This window comes from Trichosurus vulpecula, chromosome 1, assembly GCF_011100635.1.
Source record: "Trichosurus vulpecula isolate mTriVul1 chromosome 1, mTriVul1.pri, whole genome shotgun sequence".
Lineage (NCBI taxonomy): Eukaryota > Metazoa > Chordata > Mammalia > Diprotodontia > Phalangeridae > Trichosurus > Trichosurus vulpecula.
In genome coordinates, this window is record NC_050573.1 from 235,105,617 (window position 1) to 235,127,036 (window position 21,420).

The following is a 21,420-nucleotide window of genomic DNA, read 5'->3' on the forward strand; positions in this document are numbered from 1 at the left end:
GGTATGATGTGGTACCTCAGAGTTGTTTTAATTTTCATTGCTCTAATCAATAGTGATTTAGAGTATTTTTGTATAACTATAGTTTTAATTTCTTCCTCTGAAAACTGCCTGTTCATATCCTTATCAATTGGAGAATAATTTGTATCCTTATAAATTCAGCCTCAGTTCTCTATATATTTGAGAAATGAGGCCTTTATCAGAGAAAATGGCTGTAAAAATTGTCTTCCAACTTTCTGCTTCCCCTCTAATCTTGGTTGCATTGGTTTTTTGTGCAAAACTTTTTAATGTAAGCAGAATTATTCATTTTGCATTTGATAATGTTCTCTATCTCTTGTTTGGTCACAAATTCTTCCATTCTCCATATATCTGACAGGCAAACTATTCCTTGCTCTTGTAATTTGCTTATAGTATGACACTTTATGTCTAAATTATGTACCCATTTTGAGCTTATCTTGGTATATGGTATAAGATGTTGGTTTGTGCCTAATTTCTGCCATACTATTTTCCAGTTTTTCCAGCAGTTTTTGTCAAATCATGAGTTCTTATCCCAGAAGCTGGGGTCTTTGGGTTATCAAACAGTAGATTACTATAGTCATTGACTACCATGTCTTCTATAAGTAGCCTATTCCACTGATACACTACTCTATTTTTTAGATGATTGCTACTTTTTAATACAGTTTTAGATTTGGTATGGCTAGATCTCCTTCCCTGGCATTTCTTTTCATTAATCCCCTTGCCACTCTGGACGATTTGTTCTTCCAGATGAATTTTGTTATTATTTTTTCTAGTTCTATAAAATAATTTTTGGTAGTTTGATTGGTATAGCACTGAATATGTAAATTAATTTAGGTAGAATTGTAATTTTTATTGTCTTAGCTCAGTCTCCCCATGAACAACTGATATTTTTTCCATTATTTAGATCTGACTTGATTTGTGTAAAAAATGTTTTGTAATTGTGTTGATATAGTTCTGGGTTTATCTTAATGGGTAAATTCCCAAATATTTCATATTTTCTATGGTTATATTTTTTTGGTAAGAAACATCTTTATTGGCTTTAGGTCATTCATTTTGTAGTGTCCAGCGTGGATTATATTTTTAGAGAATCAATCTAAATTATACATACTCACGTCTCCCCGGCCCCTGCCCCGGGCCAGAGGCCACCTTCCCTTCTCTCTCCTCGCTGCACCCCACCTGGCAAGCAGAAGGAACGAGGAGGCTGAGGCACCCCTGCCCCCCGTTGCCAAAATGGCCTCAGCCCCTGGGGTCTGCCAGGAGAACCTGGCCTCCCTGTGCCAGCTACATTTTTTCCACCCTTGGTAGCTCTGGGATATGGCCCAGGACATGCATCTGGGGAGGCAAGGAAGGGTTGGGAGGAGGTGAGCTGGGGTATCCCCACACCTTGCAGGCTTCCCTCCCACCTAGGAGGCTTCAAAGGCTAGCTGGTTCCTGAGCACAGATGGACGGAGGGCACTGAAGGGTGAAGGAGAGACATCTGTGCCACCAGGGTCCCAGGCCGAGGGAAGGAGGGAGGGTCTTTTTGGTTTTACGTTGTCATTTAAAAAAAAAAACCAAAAAGACAAAGTGATCTCATTTGCCTTCTAAAAAATAACCAGTCTTAAGTGTCGATCCAGTCCCCAGGGTCAAGGAGGGTGCGTGGCCTTCTGCGCTGGTCCCAACATGCGATGGGCAGGGGCCGTGTTCCCCATCTGACAGCTGAGGAGCCTGAGGTATGGCCTTGGCCTGGGTCAGACAGGGAAGCAGAGGCGAAGCAGGGCCCGGCCAGGCCAGGCCCCTACTGCACAGCGGCATAGGGCCAGTTGAAGGTGCTGCCAGACAGCAGCATGTCCAGGATGAGTGTCTGAATAGGCGTCTTGCCCACGAGGAACATGAAGAAGAGCTGGGAGATGAGGGCAGCGGGCACGGCCCTCAGGGCAGGCAGCCGGAGGAGCAGGCGGCCAAATCGCTGAGGCTGAGAGGGGTACTGAGCACGCACGTATTCCGTCAGGGCCACCTGTGCCTTCTTCTGCAGGCTCTCCATGTGAGCTGGGTCCGAGAGGCCACAGGCATCTGGTGTGAAGAGGGCGATGGCCTTGAGACAACTGTACTCTGCAGAGTCCACCTGCAGCCGGTTGAGCTTGTCCACCTGCTCCTGAAAGACCCGGATCTGGTCCATGAAGGAGACCACACGGTCAGCAGCCATGGGTGCCGCGTGGAAGCCGGCTGCAGCGAGCAGCAGCGGGGCCATGTGCAGAGGCAGGGCAGACTGGGCAGCATTGAGGATGAAGAGCTCTATGGTTATTTTAAATGGAATTTCTCTCTCTATCTCTTGCTGTTGGGCTTTGTTAGGAATATACATATATATATAAATTTCAATTATTTATGTGGGTTTATTTTATATATTGCACCTTTGCTAAAGTTGCTAATTATTTCAAGTAGTTTTTTACTTAATTGTTGAGGATTCTCTAAGTATACCAATATACCATATGCAAAGAGCGATAACTTTTTTTCTTTATTGCCTATTATAAGTCCTTCAATTTTTGTTTCTTTCTCTTGTTGCTAATGCTAACATTTCTAGTACAATACTGAATAACAGTGGTGATAATGGACATCCTCGTTTTCACTCCTGATCTTATTGGGAATACTTCCAGCTTATCCTCATTACAGATAATGCTTACTGATGGTTTTAGATAGATGCTACTTATCATTTTAAGGAAAATTCCATTTATTCCTATGACCTCTGGTGTTTTCAATAGGAATGGGTGTTGTATTTTGTCAAAAGGTTTTTCTGCATCTATTGAGATAATCATATGATTTCTCTTAATTTCATTATTGATATGGTCAATTATGCTGACAGTTTGACTAATATTTTACCAGCCCTGCATTCCTGATATAAATCCTACCTGGTCATAGTATATTATCCTCATGGTAAGTTCTTGTAATCTCTTTGTTAATGTCCTATTTAAAATGTTTGCTTCTATATTCATTAGGGAAATTGGTCTATAATTTTCTGTCTCTGTTTTGGCTCTTCCTAGTTTAGGTATCAGCACCATATTTGTATTATATATAAAAAAAACTTGGTAGGACTTCTCCACCTATTTTTCCAAATAGGTTATATGGTATTGGAATTAAGTGTTCTTTAAATATTTGGTAGAATTCACTTGTAAATCCAACTGGCCCTGGAGATTTTTTCTTAGGGAGTTAATTGATTCAATTTCTTTTTCTGAAATGGAGTCATTTACATATTTTATTTCCTCTTCTGTTAATCTGGGAAATTCGTATTTTTGTAAATATTGATCCATTTCACTTAGATTGTTGGATTTATTGGCATATGCTTAGGTAAAATAGCTCCTAAATATTGTTTTAATTTCTTCCTCATTGGAGGTGAATTTACCCTTTTCGATATTGATACTGGTAATTTTGACTTCTTTTTATAATCATCAACCAAAGGTTTATCTATTTGATTGTTTTTTTCCATAAAACCAGGAATTATTTTCCTCAGTGAACTTTTGTACCTCCTTTTCCATTTGGACAGTTCTACTTTTTCCCACTTAATAGTATTTTGCTTTTGAAAATTGCATGTAAAAATAGTTTTTAAACATTCACTTATAAGATTTTGAGTTTCAAATTTTCCTTCCTCCCTCCCATAACCTCTCCCCAAGACAGCAAGCAATCTGATATAGGTTATACATGTACAATCATGTTAAACATGTTTCCACATTAGTCATGTTGTGAAAGAAGAATCAGAATAGAAGGGAAAAACTGTAAAAAGAAAAACAAAACAAAACATGAAAATATTATGCTTCATTCCACACTCAGACTCTATGGTTCTTTGTCTGGATGTGGGTAGCATTTCCCACCATGAGTCTTTTGGAATTATCTTGGATCATCATATTGCTGAGAGGAGCTAAATCTATCATAGTTGATCATCATACAACCATGTTATTACTATGTACAATGTTCTGCTGGTTTTGTTCACTTCAGCCAGCATTAGTTCATGTAAGTCTTTTTTTTTTTCTGAAATCTGCCTGTTCATTATTTCTTTTAGCACAACAGTATCCCATTACATTCATATGCCACAACTTGTTCAGCCAGTACCCAATTGATAGGCATCCTCTCAATTTCCAATTCTTTACCAGCATAAAAAAGAGCTGCTATAGACAGCAATGTGGGTCATTTCCCCCTTTTTATGATCTCTTTGGGATACAGACCTAATAGTGGTATTGCTGGATCAAAGGGTATGCACAGTTTTATAACCCTTTCAGCATAACTCCAAATTGCTCTCCAGGACAGTTGAATTATTTCACAACTGTACCAAAATGCATTAGTGTTCAATTTTCCCATATCTTCTCCAACATTTATCATTTTCCTTTTTTGTTATATCAGCCAATCTGATACATGTGATATGGTACCTCAGAGTTGTTTTAGTTTATTTAGATCATTTTTTCCATATGACTCTAAATAGCTTTAATTTCTTCCTCTGAAAACTGCCTGTTCAAATCCTTTGACCATTTGTAAATTGGGGGAATGACTTGTATTCTTATGAATTTCACTTAGTTTTCTATATATTTGAGAAATGAGGCCTTTGTCAGAGACAATGGCTGTAAAAATTGTTTCATAATTTTCTGCTTTCCTTATAATTTTGGTTGCATTGGTGTTGTTTGTGCAAAGCTTTTTTAATTTAATGTAATCAAAGTTATCCATTTTGCATTTCATAATATTCTGTGTCTTTCCTTTGGTCATAATTCTTCCATTCTCCATAGATCTGACTGGCAAACGTTTCCTTGATCTCCTAATTTGTTTATGGTATCACTCTTTATGTATACATCATGTATCCATTTTGACCTTAGCTTGGTAGATGATATGAGATGTTGGTCTATACCTAGTTTTACTGTTTTCCAGTCTTTCCTGCAGTTTTGGTCAAATAGTGAGTTCTTACCCCTGAAGCTAGAGTCTGGGTTTATCAAAGATTAGATTTCTATAGTCATTTTTGATACTGATAATTTATTTTTCTTCTTTCTTTTTAAAAAATGAAATTAACCAAAAGTTTATCTATTTTATTGTTTTTATCACAAAACCAGCTTAGATTTATTTATTAGTTCAATAGTTTTCTTACTTTAAATTTTATTAATCTTTCCTTTGATTTTCAGAATTTATTATTTGGTATTTAATTGGGGATATAAAATTTTTTTCCTAGCTTTTTTAGTTGCATGCCCAATTCACTGATCTGCTTTTTCTCTATTTTATTTATGTAAACATTTAGAGATATAAAATTTCTCCTAAGAACTGCTTTGGCTGCATCCCATACATTTTGGTATATTGTCTCATTTTTGTCATTCTCTTTGAGGAAATTATTGATTGTTTCCACAATTTGTAGTTTGACCCACCAATTCTTTAGTATTAGATCATTTAGTCTTCAAATAATTTTTAATCTATCTTTTCATGCCCCTTTATTACATGTAATTTTTATTGTATTATGACCTTAAAAAGATGCATTAATATTTATCCCTTTCTGCATTGGATTCTGAGGTTTGTAATGCCCTAATACATTGTCAATTTTCATGTAAATGCTATGTAGTACTGAGAAAAAGGTATATTCCTTTCTATCCCCATTTAATTTTCTCCAGAGGTCTATTATATATAACTTTTTCCAAAATTCTATTTGCCTCTTTAACTTCTTTCTTATTCTTCTTTCTAACTTATTTTGTTGTTAGATTTATCTAGTTCTGAGAGGTTGAGGCCCCCTGCTAGTATAGTTTGCTTTCTATTTCTTGCTGTAACTCACTTAACTTCTCCTTTCAGAATTTGGATGCTATGCCACTTGGTGCATATATGTTTAGTATTTGTGTTACTTCACTGTCTATGGTACATTTTAGCAAGATGTAGTTTCCTTCCTTCTCTCTTTTAATTAGATCTATATTTGTTTTTGCTTTGTATGAGAACAGGATTGCTACCCTTGCCTTTTTTTTTAACTTCAACTGAAGCATAATATATTCTGCTCCAGCCTTTTACCTTTACATGTATGTCTTTGCTTCAAGTGTTTCTTGTAAACAACATATTGTAAGATTCTGGTTTTTAATCCATCCTGCTATCCACTTCTGTTTTATGACAGAGTTCATCCCATTCACATTCACAGTTATGATTACTGTGTATTTTCCTCCATCCTATTTTCCCTCCTATTTATACTTGTTTTCTTTCTCTCTCCTTTCACCCTGTCCCTCCTCACCAGTGTTTTCCTTCTGACTACCATCTACATCTGCCCTTTCTTCTGTCGGCAACCCCTCACTTTTCTTTTCCCTTTCCCCTCCTACTTACCTATAGCATCAGATAAATTTCTGCACTCAACTGAATATGTACATTATTCTCTTTTTGAGCAAAATGCAATGAGAGTGAGGTTCATCCAATCTTTGCTTTCCCTCTACTTTAATTGCTCTTTTGTGTAATCTATTCATGTGTAATCTACTCCCATTATGCATCCCCCTTTCCTCTTCTCCCAGTACAATAATTTTTTCACCCCTTAATTTTTTTATATCATTACATCAAAGTTAACTTATATCCACATCCTCTGTCTATGTATAATCCTTCTAACTGCCCTAATAGAAATACAGTTCTCAAGAGTTCCAAGTATCATCTTCTCATGTAGGGATGAAAACAGTTTAATATTATTGAATAACATTTTTTCCTGTTTACCTTTTTTGCTTCTCTTGAGTCTTGTATTTGAAGATTGAATTTTCTGTTCAGCTCTGGCCTTTTCATTAGGAAAGTTTGATACTCCACTATTTCATTGAATGTCCATCTTTTCCCCTGAACAATTATGCTCAATTTTGCTGAGTAGTTGGTAGTTGATTCTTGGTTGTAATCCAAGCTCCTTTGCCTCCTGGAATTCCAAGTCTTCTAGTCCTTTAATGTAGAAGCTACTAAGTCCTAATAATCCTGACTGTGGCTCCTTGATATTTGAGTGGTTTTTCTCTGGCAGCTTGCAATATTTTCTCCTTTAAAAAAATATTTTCTCCTTGACCTGTTAGTTCTGGAATTTGGCTACAATATTCCTTGTAATTTTCATTTTGGGATCTCTTCCAGGAGGTGATCAGTGGATTCTTTCAATGACTATTCTACCCTCTGGTTCTAGCATATCAGAACAATTTTCCTTGATAATTTCTTGAAAGGTGCTGTCCAGGCTCTTTTTTATCATGTCTTTCAGATGGTCCAATAGGTCTTAAATTATCTCTCCTGGATCTATTTTCCAGGTCACTTGTTTTTCCAGTAAGGTATTTTACAATTTTCTTCTATTTTATTCATTCTTTTGATGTTATTTTACTGATTCTTGATGCCTCATAGAGTAATTAACTTCCACTTGCCCAATTCTAATTTTTAAGGAATTATTTTCTTTAGTTAGTTTTTGTACCTCCTTTTCCATTTGGCCAATTCTACTTTTTGAGGAGTTATTTTCTTTGGACAACTTTTGTCCTCCCTTTTCCAAATTGTTGACTCCTCTCTTACATAACTAATTTATTTCCCTAATTTTTCTTCTACCTCTCTTATTTGATTTTTAAAATCCTTTTTGAGCTTTTCCAAGCAGGCTTTTTGGGACTGAGACCAATTCATTTTCCCCTTTGAGGCTTCAATTGTAGGTATTTTGACATTGTTGTCTTCTTCTGAATTTATATTTTGATCTTCCCTGTCACCGTAGCAGCTTTCTACAATCAGTGCTCTTTTCTGTTTTTTTCCTCATTTTGAGCCTATTTCGTGACTTTTAAAGTTGAGCCATGCTCCTGGGGACACAGGAGGCCCTGTCCCAAACTTATTGTACTGGGGGCCAGCCAGGTGCTGGCAGCTTGCCCACTGTGCCGGGGTGGCCTAGCCTAATCGTGCCTGTTGTGCCAGTGTTCTGGGACTAGCAATTTGCCTTCCGTGCTGGGGCTGCAGGCCTCAAAGCTGGCCTGCTGGGCCACTGGCCTGCTGAGCCAGGACCTTTGTGCCCCAGTTACTGATCTGTGCTGTGGCTAGGAACCTCCTGCTGACTTGCATGGACATCTTCTGTGTTTGACTTTACTGCCTTTGAATCTAGTGATACAGACCTTTCCTGAAGTGGGAAAAATTGTTTCACTCCATCTTTTCTCATGGGCTCTGTCACTCCAGAATCCATTTAGAGGCTTGATTTCATATTGTTTCTAAAGGAAACTGGGGAGAGTTCAAGCAACTTCCTGGCTTTTCTCTACCATCTTGGCTTCTCCTCCCAGTTCTTCTTTTCAAGGCATCCTTCTCTTCATTGGATTTTTGTGCCTCTTTTACCATTTGACCTATTTGGTTTTTAAGTTGTTATTTTATTCAGTATTTTTGTGTGCTTCCTTCACCAAACTGCTGACTCTTTTTTCCTGATTTTCTTGAATCATTCTCATTTTTCTTCCCAAGTTTTCCTCTAGCTCTCCTACTTAATTTTTTAGCTCTTCCATGACCTGAGACCAAGTCCTATTTTTCTTTGAGGCTTTGAATGTAGTGGTTTTGATTTCATTTCCTTCTGAGTTTGTGTTTTGAGTTTCCCTGTCACCACAGTAATTTCCTATAGTCAGGATTGTTTTCTGCAGTTTGTTCATTTTTCCAGCCTATTTCTTGACTTTTATCTCTGTGCTAAAGTGGGGCTCTTTTTCCAGAGTGGAGGGGGCACTGTACCAAACTTCAGGTTTTTTGTACAGCTGTTTTCAGATATAATTCTGAGGAACTGTAAGTTTCTGATTCTTCCAAGGTGGTATGACCTAGGGAGAGATATGTTTACTATTCTCCTGCCTTGTGTTCTGGTGCAAACATAAGCTAACTTTTTTGACCTGGAACTTTTTGACCAGGGTCCCAGCTCCGCTGTGGCTGCAAGTTCTGGTGTGCTAGTGTTCCTTCTCACCCTGGGACTGAGACCCAGGTACCCAGATCCAAGTATGGGCAATGCAACAGAGTCCTGCCCCCAGTGCCAAAAAAGGGACCCCTGTAACCTCCTTTTGACCAATTTTTCTACATCTTTACCATCTGGGAGCTGAGTTCTGGAAACCACCACTGCTGCCATGGATTCAGTTGCCCCCAAAGCATATTGCTGGTTTGCTGGGGTGTGCCCTGTGCTGGACTGCACACCACTCTCACCCAAGTGTGACAAACCTTTCCTGTTGACCTTGGGATAGAAAATTTCACTTTTATGAGGTTTATGGGTTTTACTACTCCAGAATTTATCTTGAGGCATAGTTTAAAGTTGTTAGGAAGGGTTTGGGGGAATGCTCAGGTGAGTCCATGCCTTTTCTTTGCTATCTTGGCTCCACCCCCATCTCATGGTTTTTTAAGTATGTTTCTTATATGCAACAGATAATAGAGTTTTGTTGTTGTTGTTTTTTTACCTAACTTGTCTCTCTTTTTCATTTTATTTGTTTCCTCCATCGACATTTCACAGAACAATGCCAATTATTGTTGGTATTGAATGTATCAGAGAAGATACTCCCCCATGTTAAGGCCTCTCCTATATTATGTCCCTTGATAACCTTTTTGCCCCATTTGCCTCAAAATCTCTTCTCCTGGGTCCACGCCTTCACCCTCCACCAAGTGCCTATTGTCCACACAAATTCCTATTATCTCTCTCTTGAGGTAGGACAAATGGACTTTTCAAGCACCAAATTCACCAGAACAACTCAGTTTAAGGTCTTTAACTCCCTTCACAGACCATCTCTCCTTATCCTCAAGAGTTTTTCATTGAACACCCTCCTAGAATCTAAGAAACGCCTCCTTCCTTTTCTTCTTTTTTTGATCCTCCCCCTTCCTCCTTACCCAACCCCTACAGGCTCTTCTCTTACTAAGACAATAGGGCTTACCTTCTCTTTATTGTTGGCTCTTGATTTGACCTGGATATATCACACATTCTTCTATATTCCCTGAATCCCTTCTCCTTCCTTTTGAATAACCTCTCATGCTGCAATGTAGTCACACAAACACAAACATTGATTCATCTATAAGCAGGGTGCCACCAAGTTCTGTCTATAATGTCCCTGGCTGCTTTTTCATTGTTATCTCCACTAAACTTTTGCCTTTACTCCATTTCCTTGTGCACTTTTATACTGATCTTTCTGTTGTCATTCTGTTTCTGTTACTATTGCTGTTCTTGGTTGCTGTATTTTTTCACTCTTCCTGCATTTCTGTAACTTGGTGTGTTTGAGAAGTAAGCAATCTCTTCAGATCCAGTTTTTTTTCCTTCTAAAATTCTTTCAAATAGTTCTTTATTATTAAATTTCTAACTTTTTTTCATTTATAGTTAAGCATAGATTTGCAGTGCAGCACCTTGGGCTGCATACTGAGCTGCACTGCTCTTCAGAACACATTATTCCATTCCCTCCTACATTTTCTGGTGGATATAGCATAGTCTTGCATTATTCAAATTTCCTTTCTGTTGTATTTGAAAATCTTTCCCTTGATTGCTTGCAGAATTTGTAATTTCTGAACTGAATTGTTAAATGTAATAAGCATGACATTTGGAGTTTGAAACTTCTTTTTGGAGGCAATCTATGAATTCTTTCAATTAGTATTTCATTTCCTATGTTCAGAAATTCTGGACAGTTATATTATTTTCTGCATTATGGTGTTAAGATTATTTGTCCTGTTGTGTTCTTCTGGGAGACCTATTACTATTAGGTTGTTTTTAAACACCCTGTCTTCAAAATCAGTATGTTTTCTTTCTAGAGTGAGCTTATTTTCTTTTAATGTTTTTTTTTTTTGCTTCTCTTCTTTTAGATTGTGTTTCACTGCATTTTTGCCTTCTTAATCTATTGTTCACCTAAACTATTTTTTGCTGAGACTTGACACTGAAGAATCCAACTTTTTATTCAACCCATTATTTTTGCTGTACAGGCCATGAATTCAGCTCATAATTCTCATTTCTCTATGTATCCACTTAAGAACAACATATTGTGGTTCCATGTTCTCCTCAAATTCCACATGATTCTCTGTCTTGTCCAGTTTTGGATCATTTTCCTTTGTTTTATAATATTTATTAATTGATATCTGAACTCATTTACTAGATCTGGAAGCCATATTGACTTCTTATGCTAGTTTTTTCCCTATCGCTTCATCTGCTTATATGCAAGGTCTTTGAGTTTTCTTCTTCCTATGATCTTTGACAATTTCAGTCTCCCACCTTATTTTCCCTTATTGCTCACTTTGCTTTATCCCAATGTCCTGTCCCACTCCCTCAGTTCCTCAGTTCTCTGATACACCTGCAGTTCAGAAAGCTACAGAAGTGGTGCTATAAGATCACCTGCCCCAGCATCAGCAGTTTAGAATGTTTCAGAACTTAACACTAAGGTGTTGTCACCCTGCCATTAGGAGTTCAGAGTTTTATAGTGCTGGCACTGCATAGTTTTCTGTCCTAGTATCTGTAATTCAGAACTTCATAGTACTGGTGCCGTGGGGTAATGTGATACAGCACTACTTTTCTGTCATGGTCCCCAGGAGGCTTTTGCTCCTGAGGGCTGCCATCCTGCTGGCCTGTTGTAGCCTAAGCAAACTTCTGTACTCTGGAAATAGAGTCTCCACAGCACTGGAAAGGGGGAAGGATGACTGAACTTCTGTGGGAGGTAGGGAAGAGGTGCTGTGGGAGTTTCAGGTAATAGGTATCAGTTCATGAGATTTTAAACCTTCTTTTGGATTCTGGGTGTCCTACACCATAGAGACCACTGAAGATGCTTTGTCTTTGGTGCATAACTTATGTTTTAAAGAGGTTTTAGAGTTCATAGGGTTAAGAGAAAATGTTTAGTCTCCCATATTATTGCTCATGTGAACCAGAAGAGAGCCCTGGCATATTAAGTGACAACAGATTATATGAGAACATCAGGAGATTGCAATTGACTATAATGAAAATATGAATTAATGGCAAGGTGTAGCTTCTAAAAAACTAACATTTTGTAAAGCTATCCTCTGCGATAGTCCAATGAAATTTGAAGTATTGTGTTCATTTAGCACATTCAAGAATTATCAAGGAAGAGGGTAAGGGTACTTTGAAATTATGCCATATGAAGGTCAGTTTTGTGAATTTAGAATGAAGATGAGAAAATTTTGAAGGCTTCAAATATTTAAAGGGCTATAAAATGTAAGTAGAATTACATGCATGATATATGCCTCTAGAGGCCAGAACTGGATCAATGTGTAGATGTTCCAGGGGAATAGTTCAACTCAGCATAAGAAAACTTGACTAATCATTCTAGGTATTCCAAAAGAGCATCTATCTTATGAGTCCCTCATACTTGAAGTGTTCAAGTAGATGCAAGATGCCATAGAGCAGACTAATGCATTAGAAAGCTGGTTAGAATAGATGATGCCTAAGGTTCCTTCTAATACTGAGAGTCTACAGCTCTATAATTTTAAGTAACAGCCAAAATATCCTGTTCCTTTACATATGCAATTAGAATGCTGGATTAAATTAAGTTTAAGGCTCCCTAATAATTCTAAAATTCTTCTATGGTTCTGTCCCCTGAGGCCTGCTCTGGCCCTGTCTCTGCCAACGTGGCCCACACTGGACTGTGTTTTTCTCTCAGACAGGGGCAACAGACCTTTCCTGTCCATGTTCCAGGTTGTCTTGGGCTGGAAATTTGTTTCATTCTGTCATTTTGTGGGTTCTGCTGAAATAGAATTAGTTTAGAGTCATTTTTACAGGTATTTGGAGGGATTTGGAGGGCAGAGCTCAAGCAAGATTTTACTCCAGCATTTTGGCTTTGCCCCCTCTATGGTTCTGTATCACACTAATTAATAATGAAATATTTTGTTCATACCTTATACAATTGCAAATATCATGTGTCACTCATATGATTTTCTTTTTAAGTGCCCTCTTCAAAGTTCCCCCCTAGAGACGATACCATGGAGACCAGGTGGGCTAAAAGGTGTACATTACACAGAATATCCAACATCTTTGGGCACTTTTGTTCTTAGAAGAAACTTCTACATATAAGCCAGACTACAAAGATGGAGAGATTGAAAAAAGAGGAGGGCTATGAATTGCAATTAGTCTTCATGCTTCTTCTACTAAGCTAGCAGAGGATTCTCATGGAAAAGAAGGAAAGAATTGGCTGCTGCTCCACATGAAATAATCTGTAAATATTTGTAATGTGAAAAAAACCAATAAAATTTAATTTTTTTAAATAAAAGAAAGCAGCGAATGTGAGTTGAGCTTCATAGCCAGGAAGACAGTTTGAACAGAGGTGGAAGACCTAGATACAAAAATTTACTTTAGAAAAAGTCTGGAGGTGGAGCCAAGATGGCAGCTGGAAAGCAGGGACTTGAGTAAGGTGCTCTCCCAGGTCCCTCCAAACACCAATAAAAAATGGCTCTGAAAAAACTCTAGAGCTGCAGAACCCACAAAATAGCAGAGGGAAGCAGGGCTTCAGCCCAGGAAAGCCTAGATGGTCACTGGGTAAGGTCTACTGCACAGAGCTGAGAGTGGAGCAGAGCCCAGCGTGGGCCCTGCCTGGACCAGCCAGACTGGGAGCTGGACAGAACAGTCTGTAGCACCCTGAATCAGTGAGCTGTGGCAGTTACCAGACTTCTCAACCCACAAACACCAAAGACAACAGAGAAGGTTAGTGGGAAAAGCTGCTGGGACAGAGTGAAAAGAGTTTGCAGTGGGCCTCTGGCCTGGGGGCAGCAGAGGTGGTGTAGCTCTGAGGCTGCATCTAGAGCTACAGCTGCAGTTGCCTCCAGCCCTAGGCCTACCTGGTGGGAGGAATTAAGCGATGGATCACAGAGGGAGTGCAGAGCCTACTTGGATCTGAGTCGAGGTCCGGTTTGGCGGTTCTTGGGGGAGGAGGAGCACTGGTGTGGCAGAACTTGCTGTGTAGAAATAGCTCTGAAAACAGCAGCATAACTGCTCAACCTTGAGACAAAGTACTCTCTGCTGTACAAGCAGTCATACCCCGTTGAAAAGCTCAAGGGTCAAGCAGTTGGCTGGGAACATGGACAGGCAGCAAAAGCGCTCTCAAATTCAGACTTAGACTTTGGAATCTCTTTTTGGTGACAAAGAAGACCAAAAATACAGCCAGAAGTCAACCAAGTCAAAGAGTCTACATCAAAAGCCTCCAAGAAAAATATGAATTGGTCTCAGGCCATGGAAGAGCTCAAAAAGGATTTGGAAAAGCAAGTTAGAGAAGTAGAGGAAAAATTGGGAAGAGAAATGAGAGTGATGTGAGAAAACCATGAAAAACAAGTCAATGACTTGCTAAAAGAGACTCCAAAAAATACTGAAGAAAACAACACCTTAAAAATAGACTAACACAAATGGCAAAAGAGTTCCAAAAAGCCAATGAAGAGAAGAATGCCTTGAAAGGCAGAATTAGCCAAATGGAAAAGGAATTCCAAAAGACCACTGAAGAAAATACTACCTTAAAATTAGATTGGAGCAAGTGGAAGCTAGCGACTTTATGAGAAATCAAGATATTATGAAACAGAACCAAAGGAATAAAAAAATGCAAGACAATATGAAATATCTTATTGGAAAAACCACTGACCTGGAAAATAGATCCAGTAGAGATGATTTAAAAATTATTGGACTACCTGAAAGCCTAGATATCATCTTTCAAGAAATTATCAAGAAGAACTGCCCTGATATTCTAGAACCAGAGGGTAAAATAGAAATTGAAAGAATCCACAGATTGCCTCCTCAAAAATTTCCCAAAAAGAAAACACCTTGGAATATTGTTGCCAAATTCCAGAGCTCCCAGATCAAGGAGAAAATACTACAAGCAGCCAGAAAGAAACAATTTGAGTATTGTGGAAATACAATCAGGATAATACAAGATCTAGCAGCTTCTACACTAAGGGATTGAAGGGCTTGGAATATGATATTCCTGGAGGTCAATGGAGCTAGGATTAAAACCAAGAATCACCTACCCAGCAAAACTGAGTATATGCTCCAAGGCAAAATATGGATTTTCAACAAAATATAGGAATTTCAAGCTTTCTCAATGAAAAGACCAGAGCTGAACAGAAAATATGACTTTCAAACACAAGAATCAAGAGAAGCATGAAAAGATAAACAAGAAAGAGAAATCATAAGGGACTTACTAAAGTTGACTATTTTGTTTACATTCCTACATGGAAAGATGATGTGTGTAGTTCATGAGACCTCAGTATTAGGGTATTTGAAGGGAATATACATACATAGCAAGACAGAGGGCACAGGGTGAGTTGAATATGAAGGGATGATATCTAAAAAAATAAAATCAAATTAAGGGATGAGAGAGAAATAGATTGAGAGAGGGAGAAAGGGAGAGATAGAATGGGGCAAATTATCTCACATAAAAGTGGCAAGAAAAAGCAATTCATTGGAAGGGAAGAGGGGGCAGGTGAGGGGGAATGAGTGAATCTTGCTCTCATTGGATTTGACATGAGGAGGGAATAACACACACCCTCAATTGGGTATCTTACCCCACAGGAAAGAAGGAGGAAGGGGATAAAAAAGGGGGGATGATAGAAGGGAGAGCAGATAGGGGGAGGAGATAATCAAAAGCAGACACTTTCAAAAAGGGACAGGATCAAGGGAGAAAATTGAGTAAAGGGGGACTGGATAGGAGGGAGCAAAATATAGTTAGTCTTTCACAACATGAGTATTGTAGAAGGGTTTTACATAATGATACCCATGTGGCCTGTGTTGAATTGCTTGACTTCTTAGGGAGGGTGGGGTGGGGGGGAAGAGGGGAGAGAATTTGCAACTCAAAGCTTTAAAAGCAGATGTTCGAAAAAAGAGTTGTTTTTGCATGCAACTGAGAAATAAGATATACAGGCAATGGGGCACAGAAATCTATCTTGCCCTACAAGAAAGGAAGGGAAAAGGGGATAGTGGGGAGTAGGGTGAGAGAAGGAGGGGCTGACTGGGGAATGGGGCAATCAGAATATATGCCATCTTAGAGTGGGGGGGAGGGTAGAAATGGGGAGAAAATTTGTAATTCAAAATGTGGAACTCAACGCTGAAAACTAAAAATATTAAATAAAAAAATACACAACAAAAAAGAAAAAGTCTGAAATTCACACCGAACAAAATGATGATCAAGAAATGCAATGAGAATCTACAAAGTGACTTCTTCCACACCAAAATTGCCCAGAAAGTCAGCCAGAAGCCCACAGTCAATAAGAAAGGTAACCACCAGCAAAATGAGTGCCATCATAGGCTACAAACCTAGCCTCCCAACATAACCAAAAACTGGCTAGAGAGAAGTATAGCTTGAAGGAATCTGTGTCCATAGGCAGCAACAGCTGAAGGCTTAACTTCTAAATCAGTATAACTGTAGGTGAAAACTAGTAGTTTCAGATTATCTTTCACTTAACAGTTCCAGGCTTCACCTAAGACAAGCAAATAATAATGGAAGTTTTTTTTTTTTACTATACTGTTCTAGATTTTTATAAGTCACTATCTTCTCTCTAGTTTCATCATGTACAGAGTGATTGAATAGAGAGAAAGTAATTGCATAGAGAAGCCCCAAGGTGAGATAATAATGTGAAAACAGGTGCAAGCAAAGCCTCAAAGGAAAAAAAATGCTATTTGGACACAAACCCAAGAATAATTCCTGGAAGAGTTAAGAAAGACGTAACAGTGGTAGAGGAAAACATAGGAAAAGAAATGAGAATGATACAAGGAAATTAGGAAAAGATACTTTGTGGCTTGGTAAAAGAGACACAAAAGCTCACTGAAGAAAAGAACTCCTTACAAAGAATTGGCCAAATAGAAAAAACCTACAAAAAGTCACTGAAGAAAATAATTTTTAAAAAATTCAAATTGGAGTAGTAGAAGCTAATAACTCATCAAGAAAAAATAAAACATCAAGAAACAATAAAACAAAGTCAAAAGAATGAAAGAAAAGAAATGAAATAGATGACTTCGGAGCATTCCTGATGAAAAAACTGGAGCTAAAAAGAAAATCTGATATTCAAACATAAGTACATAAGACTCAAGAGAAACATAAAAAGGTAAACATGAAAGAATAATCGTGAGACTCAATATGTTGAACTGTTTATATTCCTATATATGATGATGATACTTGTAATTCCTAAGAACTTTATCATTATTAGGGCACTTAGAAGGCACTTAGAGGACATTATTGTGATTCAATTATGTTGGAATGGTCTCCCATAAACAGGGATGAAAAGAGGGGATGCATTGGGAAAAGGGGGAAGAAAGAGGTAGAATGGGGAAAATTTTCTCACTTAAGAGTGGCTTGGAAGGAAGAGCTTTTATAACGGAGTGGGAAATGGGGTGGGGTGGGGTGTGGGGCAATGCTTGAATCTCACTGTCATTGGAATTGATTCAAAGAATGAAGAACACCCCTACACACACACACACACACTCACACCCTCAGTTAAGTATAGAAATTTATCTTACCCAGTGTGGAATTAGGAGGGGAAGGGAATGAAAGAAAGAAAGGGGTGATAAAAGGAAGGGCAAATTAAGAGAGACAGTGGTCAAAAGCAAAAAGTCTTTCGAGGAAGAACAGGATAAAAAGAGAGAGGGAACAATAAACAGAAGAAAATAGGAGAGAGGGCAATATTCAGTTTTCATAACAGTGAATGTGAATGGGATGAGCTTACCCAGAAAATGGAAGCAGATAATAACATAATGGACTAGAAATTAGAATTCAAAAATATGTTATTTAAAAGAGACACACTTGAAAGAGAAAGATACATATGATTAAAATAAAGGACTGGAGCTGAATCTATTCTGCTTCAGCTAAAATAAAAACGGCAAGGGTAACAATCATGATCTCAGACAAAGCAAAAGCAAAAACAGACTTAATTAAAAGAGGTAATCAGTAAAACTATATTTTACTAAAATGTACCATAAACAATAAAGTAATATCAAAAACTTTACAGTTTCTCTGATAAAATCCTCATCGTTCAAATATATAGGGAACCAACACAAATTTATATAAAAAAGAGCCATTCCCCAATTGACAAATGGTCAAGGAATATAAACAGGCAGTATTCAAAAGAATAAATCAAAGCTATCTATATTCATATGGAAAATGGCATAAATCACTAATTGTTAGAGAAATGCAAATTAAAATAACTCTGAGATACCACTTCACATTTTTCAAAAATGACAAATGCCCAGAGGAGATGAGCAAAAACAGGTACATTAATGAATTGTTGGAGGATTTGTAAACTGATTTGCCTGTTCTGGAAAGTAATTTGGAATTACACCCAAAGAGCTATAAATTTATGCACTCCCTTTGGCCCAGAAATACCACTACTAACTCTATACCCCAAAAAGATTAAAGAAAAAGGAAAGGGACATATATATGTATATATATATATACATATATGTATATATGTATGTATGCAAGCATGTATATATCAGCCATTTTGTGGTGGCAAAGATTTGGACTTTGAAGGGATGCTCATCAACTGGGGAATGGTTGAAAAAGATGTGACATGATTGTGATGAAGTACTATTGTACTGTAAAAAATGCTAAGAAACGTGGTTTCAGAAAAACATTAGAACCTATATGAATTAATGCAATGTGAAGTGAACAGAACAAGAACATTGTGCATTATAAGCAATATTATAATGAAGATCAACTGTGAAAGACACAACAGCTCTGATCAATACAATGATCCAAGACAATTCCAAAGGACTCATGATGAAAAAATGTTATTCACCTCCAGAGAGAGAATTGATGAATTCTGAGTTCAAATTAAAGTATAATTTTCCTCTTTTTTCATTTTTCTTGCTTTTTGTTACATGGCTAATGCAGAAATATGTTTCGCATGATTTTATATGTATAATTGATTTCATATTGCTTACTTTCTCAGTAGGTAGGGAAGGAGCGGGAAGGAGGGAGAGAACTTGGAATGCCAAAAAATAAATAATAATTTTTAAAAGCACTCTTTAGTCCTTTGTATTATTGATCTCACTTTGTTATCTCTGATGACATTAGTATTCTCAAGTGACACATCTTATCTTCCCTTTTTTCAAATGTACATACTTCATATTTATATAGTCTTTTTTATTGTTCATTTGTATTTACCTTTTTATGTTTCTTTTGACTCCTCTATGTATATTTACAACTTTCAACTTTGTTCTATTTATCAGGAATTCTTAGAAATTCTTTATTTCATTAAAATTCATTTTCTCCTGTAAGCTTATACTCGGTTTTGCTAGATAAATATATATCTTTTGCCTTATGATATTCATAAAGGCAACTGCATTTATTTCTGTTCCTTAAAATAGTAGCTGTTAAATCTTATGTGATCTCTGCAACTGCAAGTATTTCCTTTATGTCTGCCTCTAGTAATTTCTCTTTGACCTGAAATTTATGGAATAGGGCTATGACATTCCTGAGAGTTTTTATTTTGAGATTTTTTTCTGGAGGTAACCAGTGTATTTCTTTGATTTTTCTTTACCTTCTGATTCTAATTCATCTGGGCAGTTTTTATTCATGATTGCTTGAAACATGATATCCAGGCCCATTTTTTTTGGCATACCTTCAGGTTTCCCAGTGATTCTTAAATTATCTCTCACTGACCTATTTTCCAGGTTAGTTGTTTTTGACTTTTACGTTTTCTCCTTTTTTGTCTTTTGATTCTTGGTTTTTCTTGATTCATGGAATCATTAACTTCTCTTTGGTCCATTCTATTTTCAAAGAGTCTGTTTCATGAATAAGTTGTTGTTCTTCTTGTGCTTTAGCTGTTAATTGTTTCGAATTATTTCCTCCAGAGCTTTCTTTTAATTTACAATATAATTTATTTAAAAAAGAAACTCAAACTTTTAATCTCTTCTGGGCATTTTAGTTGACCTTATGACCAAACTGTGTTTTCATTTGAGACTGTGCTTATAAATGTTTTGGAGTTATTCTATTCTTCCAAGATTATTTCTTAGGCATCCCAGGCTCCATGATAGTTCTTTATCATTAGTATCTTTTAAAAATTCATTCTTCCAGCATTACTTTCTTAATTGGGACTTTTTCTTAGAGTCTGACTCTTCATATTACTGGAGGAAATTTTGGGCCCTTGTATGGTACTTATATACCTATCTCTAAATATCTAGAGACAGATCTCTGACAGTTTTTGTGTATATATATATATATATATATATATATACACACACACACACACAAAGAATGAGAGAGAGAGAGAGAGAGAGAGAGAGAGAGAGAGAGAGAGAGAGAGAGAGGTATAGACATGTGCACAGATATTTTAATATTCATTATCTGGGGTCCTGCCACAGTTTTCTTCAGATATTGAATACTACACTCTTCAAGAACACAGGAACAGCTCAGACCATGCAGCTGTAGGCTTTCAGCTGACCTTAGGCAGGCTGATCTAAGACACATAAGAGCAACATCCTCCAGGTCTTAGCTTCACAGACTATCAACCCTAGCTTGTGTCTAGGAAACACAACTGCTAGGCTTGTCCATGGCTGGAGATCCAGTAGATTGCTGCTGAGCCAGCCTCTGTTTGCTATCTCAGAGGATCCGTAGGCTTAATATTTAGGTTGTAGTCTTTGTTCTTGTTACTCAGCTACAGGCACTTGCCAAGATCTGTGTGCTGAATCTGAGGTACTGCATTGGGGTTCAGAGTTTGGGAACTATGGGCCAAACTCTTTTATGAATGAATGAGTATTTTGCCTGGTTACTGGCCTGTGGGCTGAATCCAAGATACTGCTATGGTTCAGAATGTGGCCTATCCTAGCTGCACTAGTTACTCACCACTGGGATGAATCCTTAATCTTGCTCTCAGGGTCAGAGAGATACAGCTTCTGGCCCACATCTGGTCAAGGCTCATATCCTGTTGCTTGCCTGTGGGTTGAATCTGTGATCTTGAGTTTGACAAATGAACTAGTGTGTTTTAACCTGGATTTCCCATTCATTAGTCAGTCAGGTACTTTTCTTTGATCTTTGTTGGAGAATTTAGAAAAGACACTTTGGGCTGTACTGCATCCTGGTACTCCAACATATTTGCTGATCCCTCCAGCAATGTGTTAAATATTAAACTAAATTAAATAAATTTGTTAATCCAGCGTGATGGAATTAGAGGGCAGCCTTGTTGTTTCTTTAAGAAATATGGACAAGTCTTTAATTAAATCAGAAGGAATTAGAGGTCAGCTAGCCAGATAGTCAGAAGGATTAAACAATTCCCTAGTGGCCCTTAAGAAAAGATCAAGACCTACTCAGTAGAAGCTGGAGACTACTCTGAGAAGTGTAACCTCTGGTGGCAGAGAAGAGAATCACTTATGAGCAAAGATCCTTCTTTGTCCTTCCTCTTGTACCTCTACCCAAAGGCAGCAGGGATAGGGGAAAGGGGATTTCTCTCTTGTTCCTTTGTCATCAGTCATGTTACTTTTCAGCAAAACTACTCTGCTAATATCACAGTAGATAGAGTGCTAGGCCCAAAGTCGGGATAACTTGAGTTCAAATCCAGCCT

General features: G+C 37.7%; 1 protein-coding gene across 1 annotated transcript; it reads right to left on the bottom strand.

The window, feature by feature from the left end:
* Nucleotides 1-1,792: 1,792 nt before the first annotated feature.
* On the bottom strand, nt 1,793-12,579 carry LOC118836302 (nuclear receptor subfamily 2 group F member 6-like). Its single transcript, XM_036743636.1, has 3 exons — nt 12,520-12,579; nt 9,010-9,151; nt 1,793-2,289 (listed from the first exon to the last, which is right to left on the bottom strand). Exons 1-3 carry the CDS (start codon nt 12,577-12,579, stop codon nt 1,793-1,795), a joined length of 699 nt encoding a protein of 232 aa, XP_036599531.1.
* Between the last annotated feature and the right edge of the window lie 8,841 nt (nt 12,580-21,420).

Bases quoted from the DNA above. Each gene is read 5' to 3' on its own strand.
- LOC118836302 (XM_036743636.1), bottom strand. From the start codon at position 12,579: ATGGACAGGAAAGGTCTGTTGCCCCTGTCTGAGAGAAAAACACAGTCC. The intron at 9,152-12,519 runs GTTGGCAGAGAC...TTCTATCCCAAG, and splicing joins CACAGTCCAGTGTGGGCCAC to GTCAACAGGAAAGGTTTGTC. The intron at 2,290-9,009 runs GTAAAGATGTAG...AAATAACCATAG, and splicing joins CAGAACTCAGCTCCCAGATG to AGCTCTTCATCCTCAATGCT.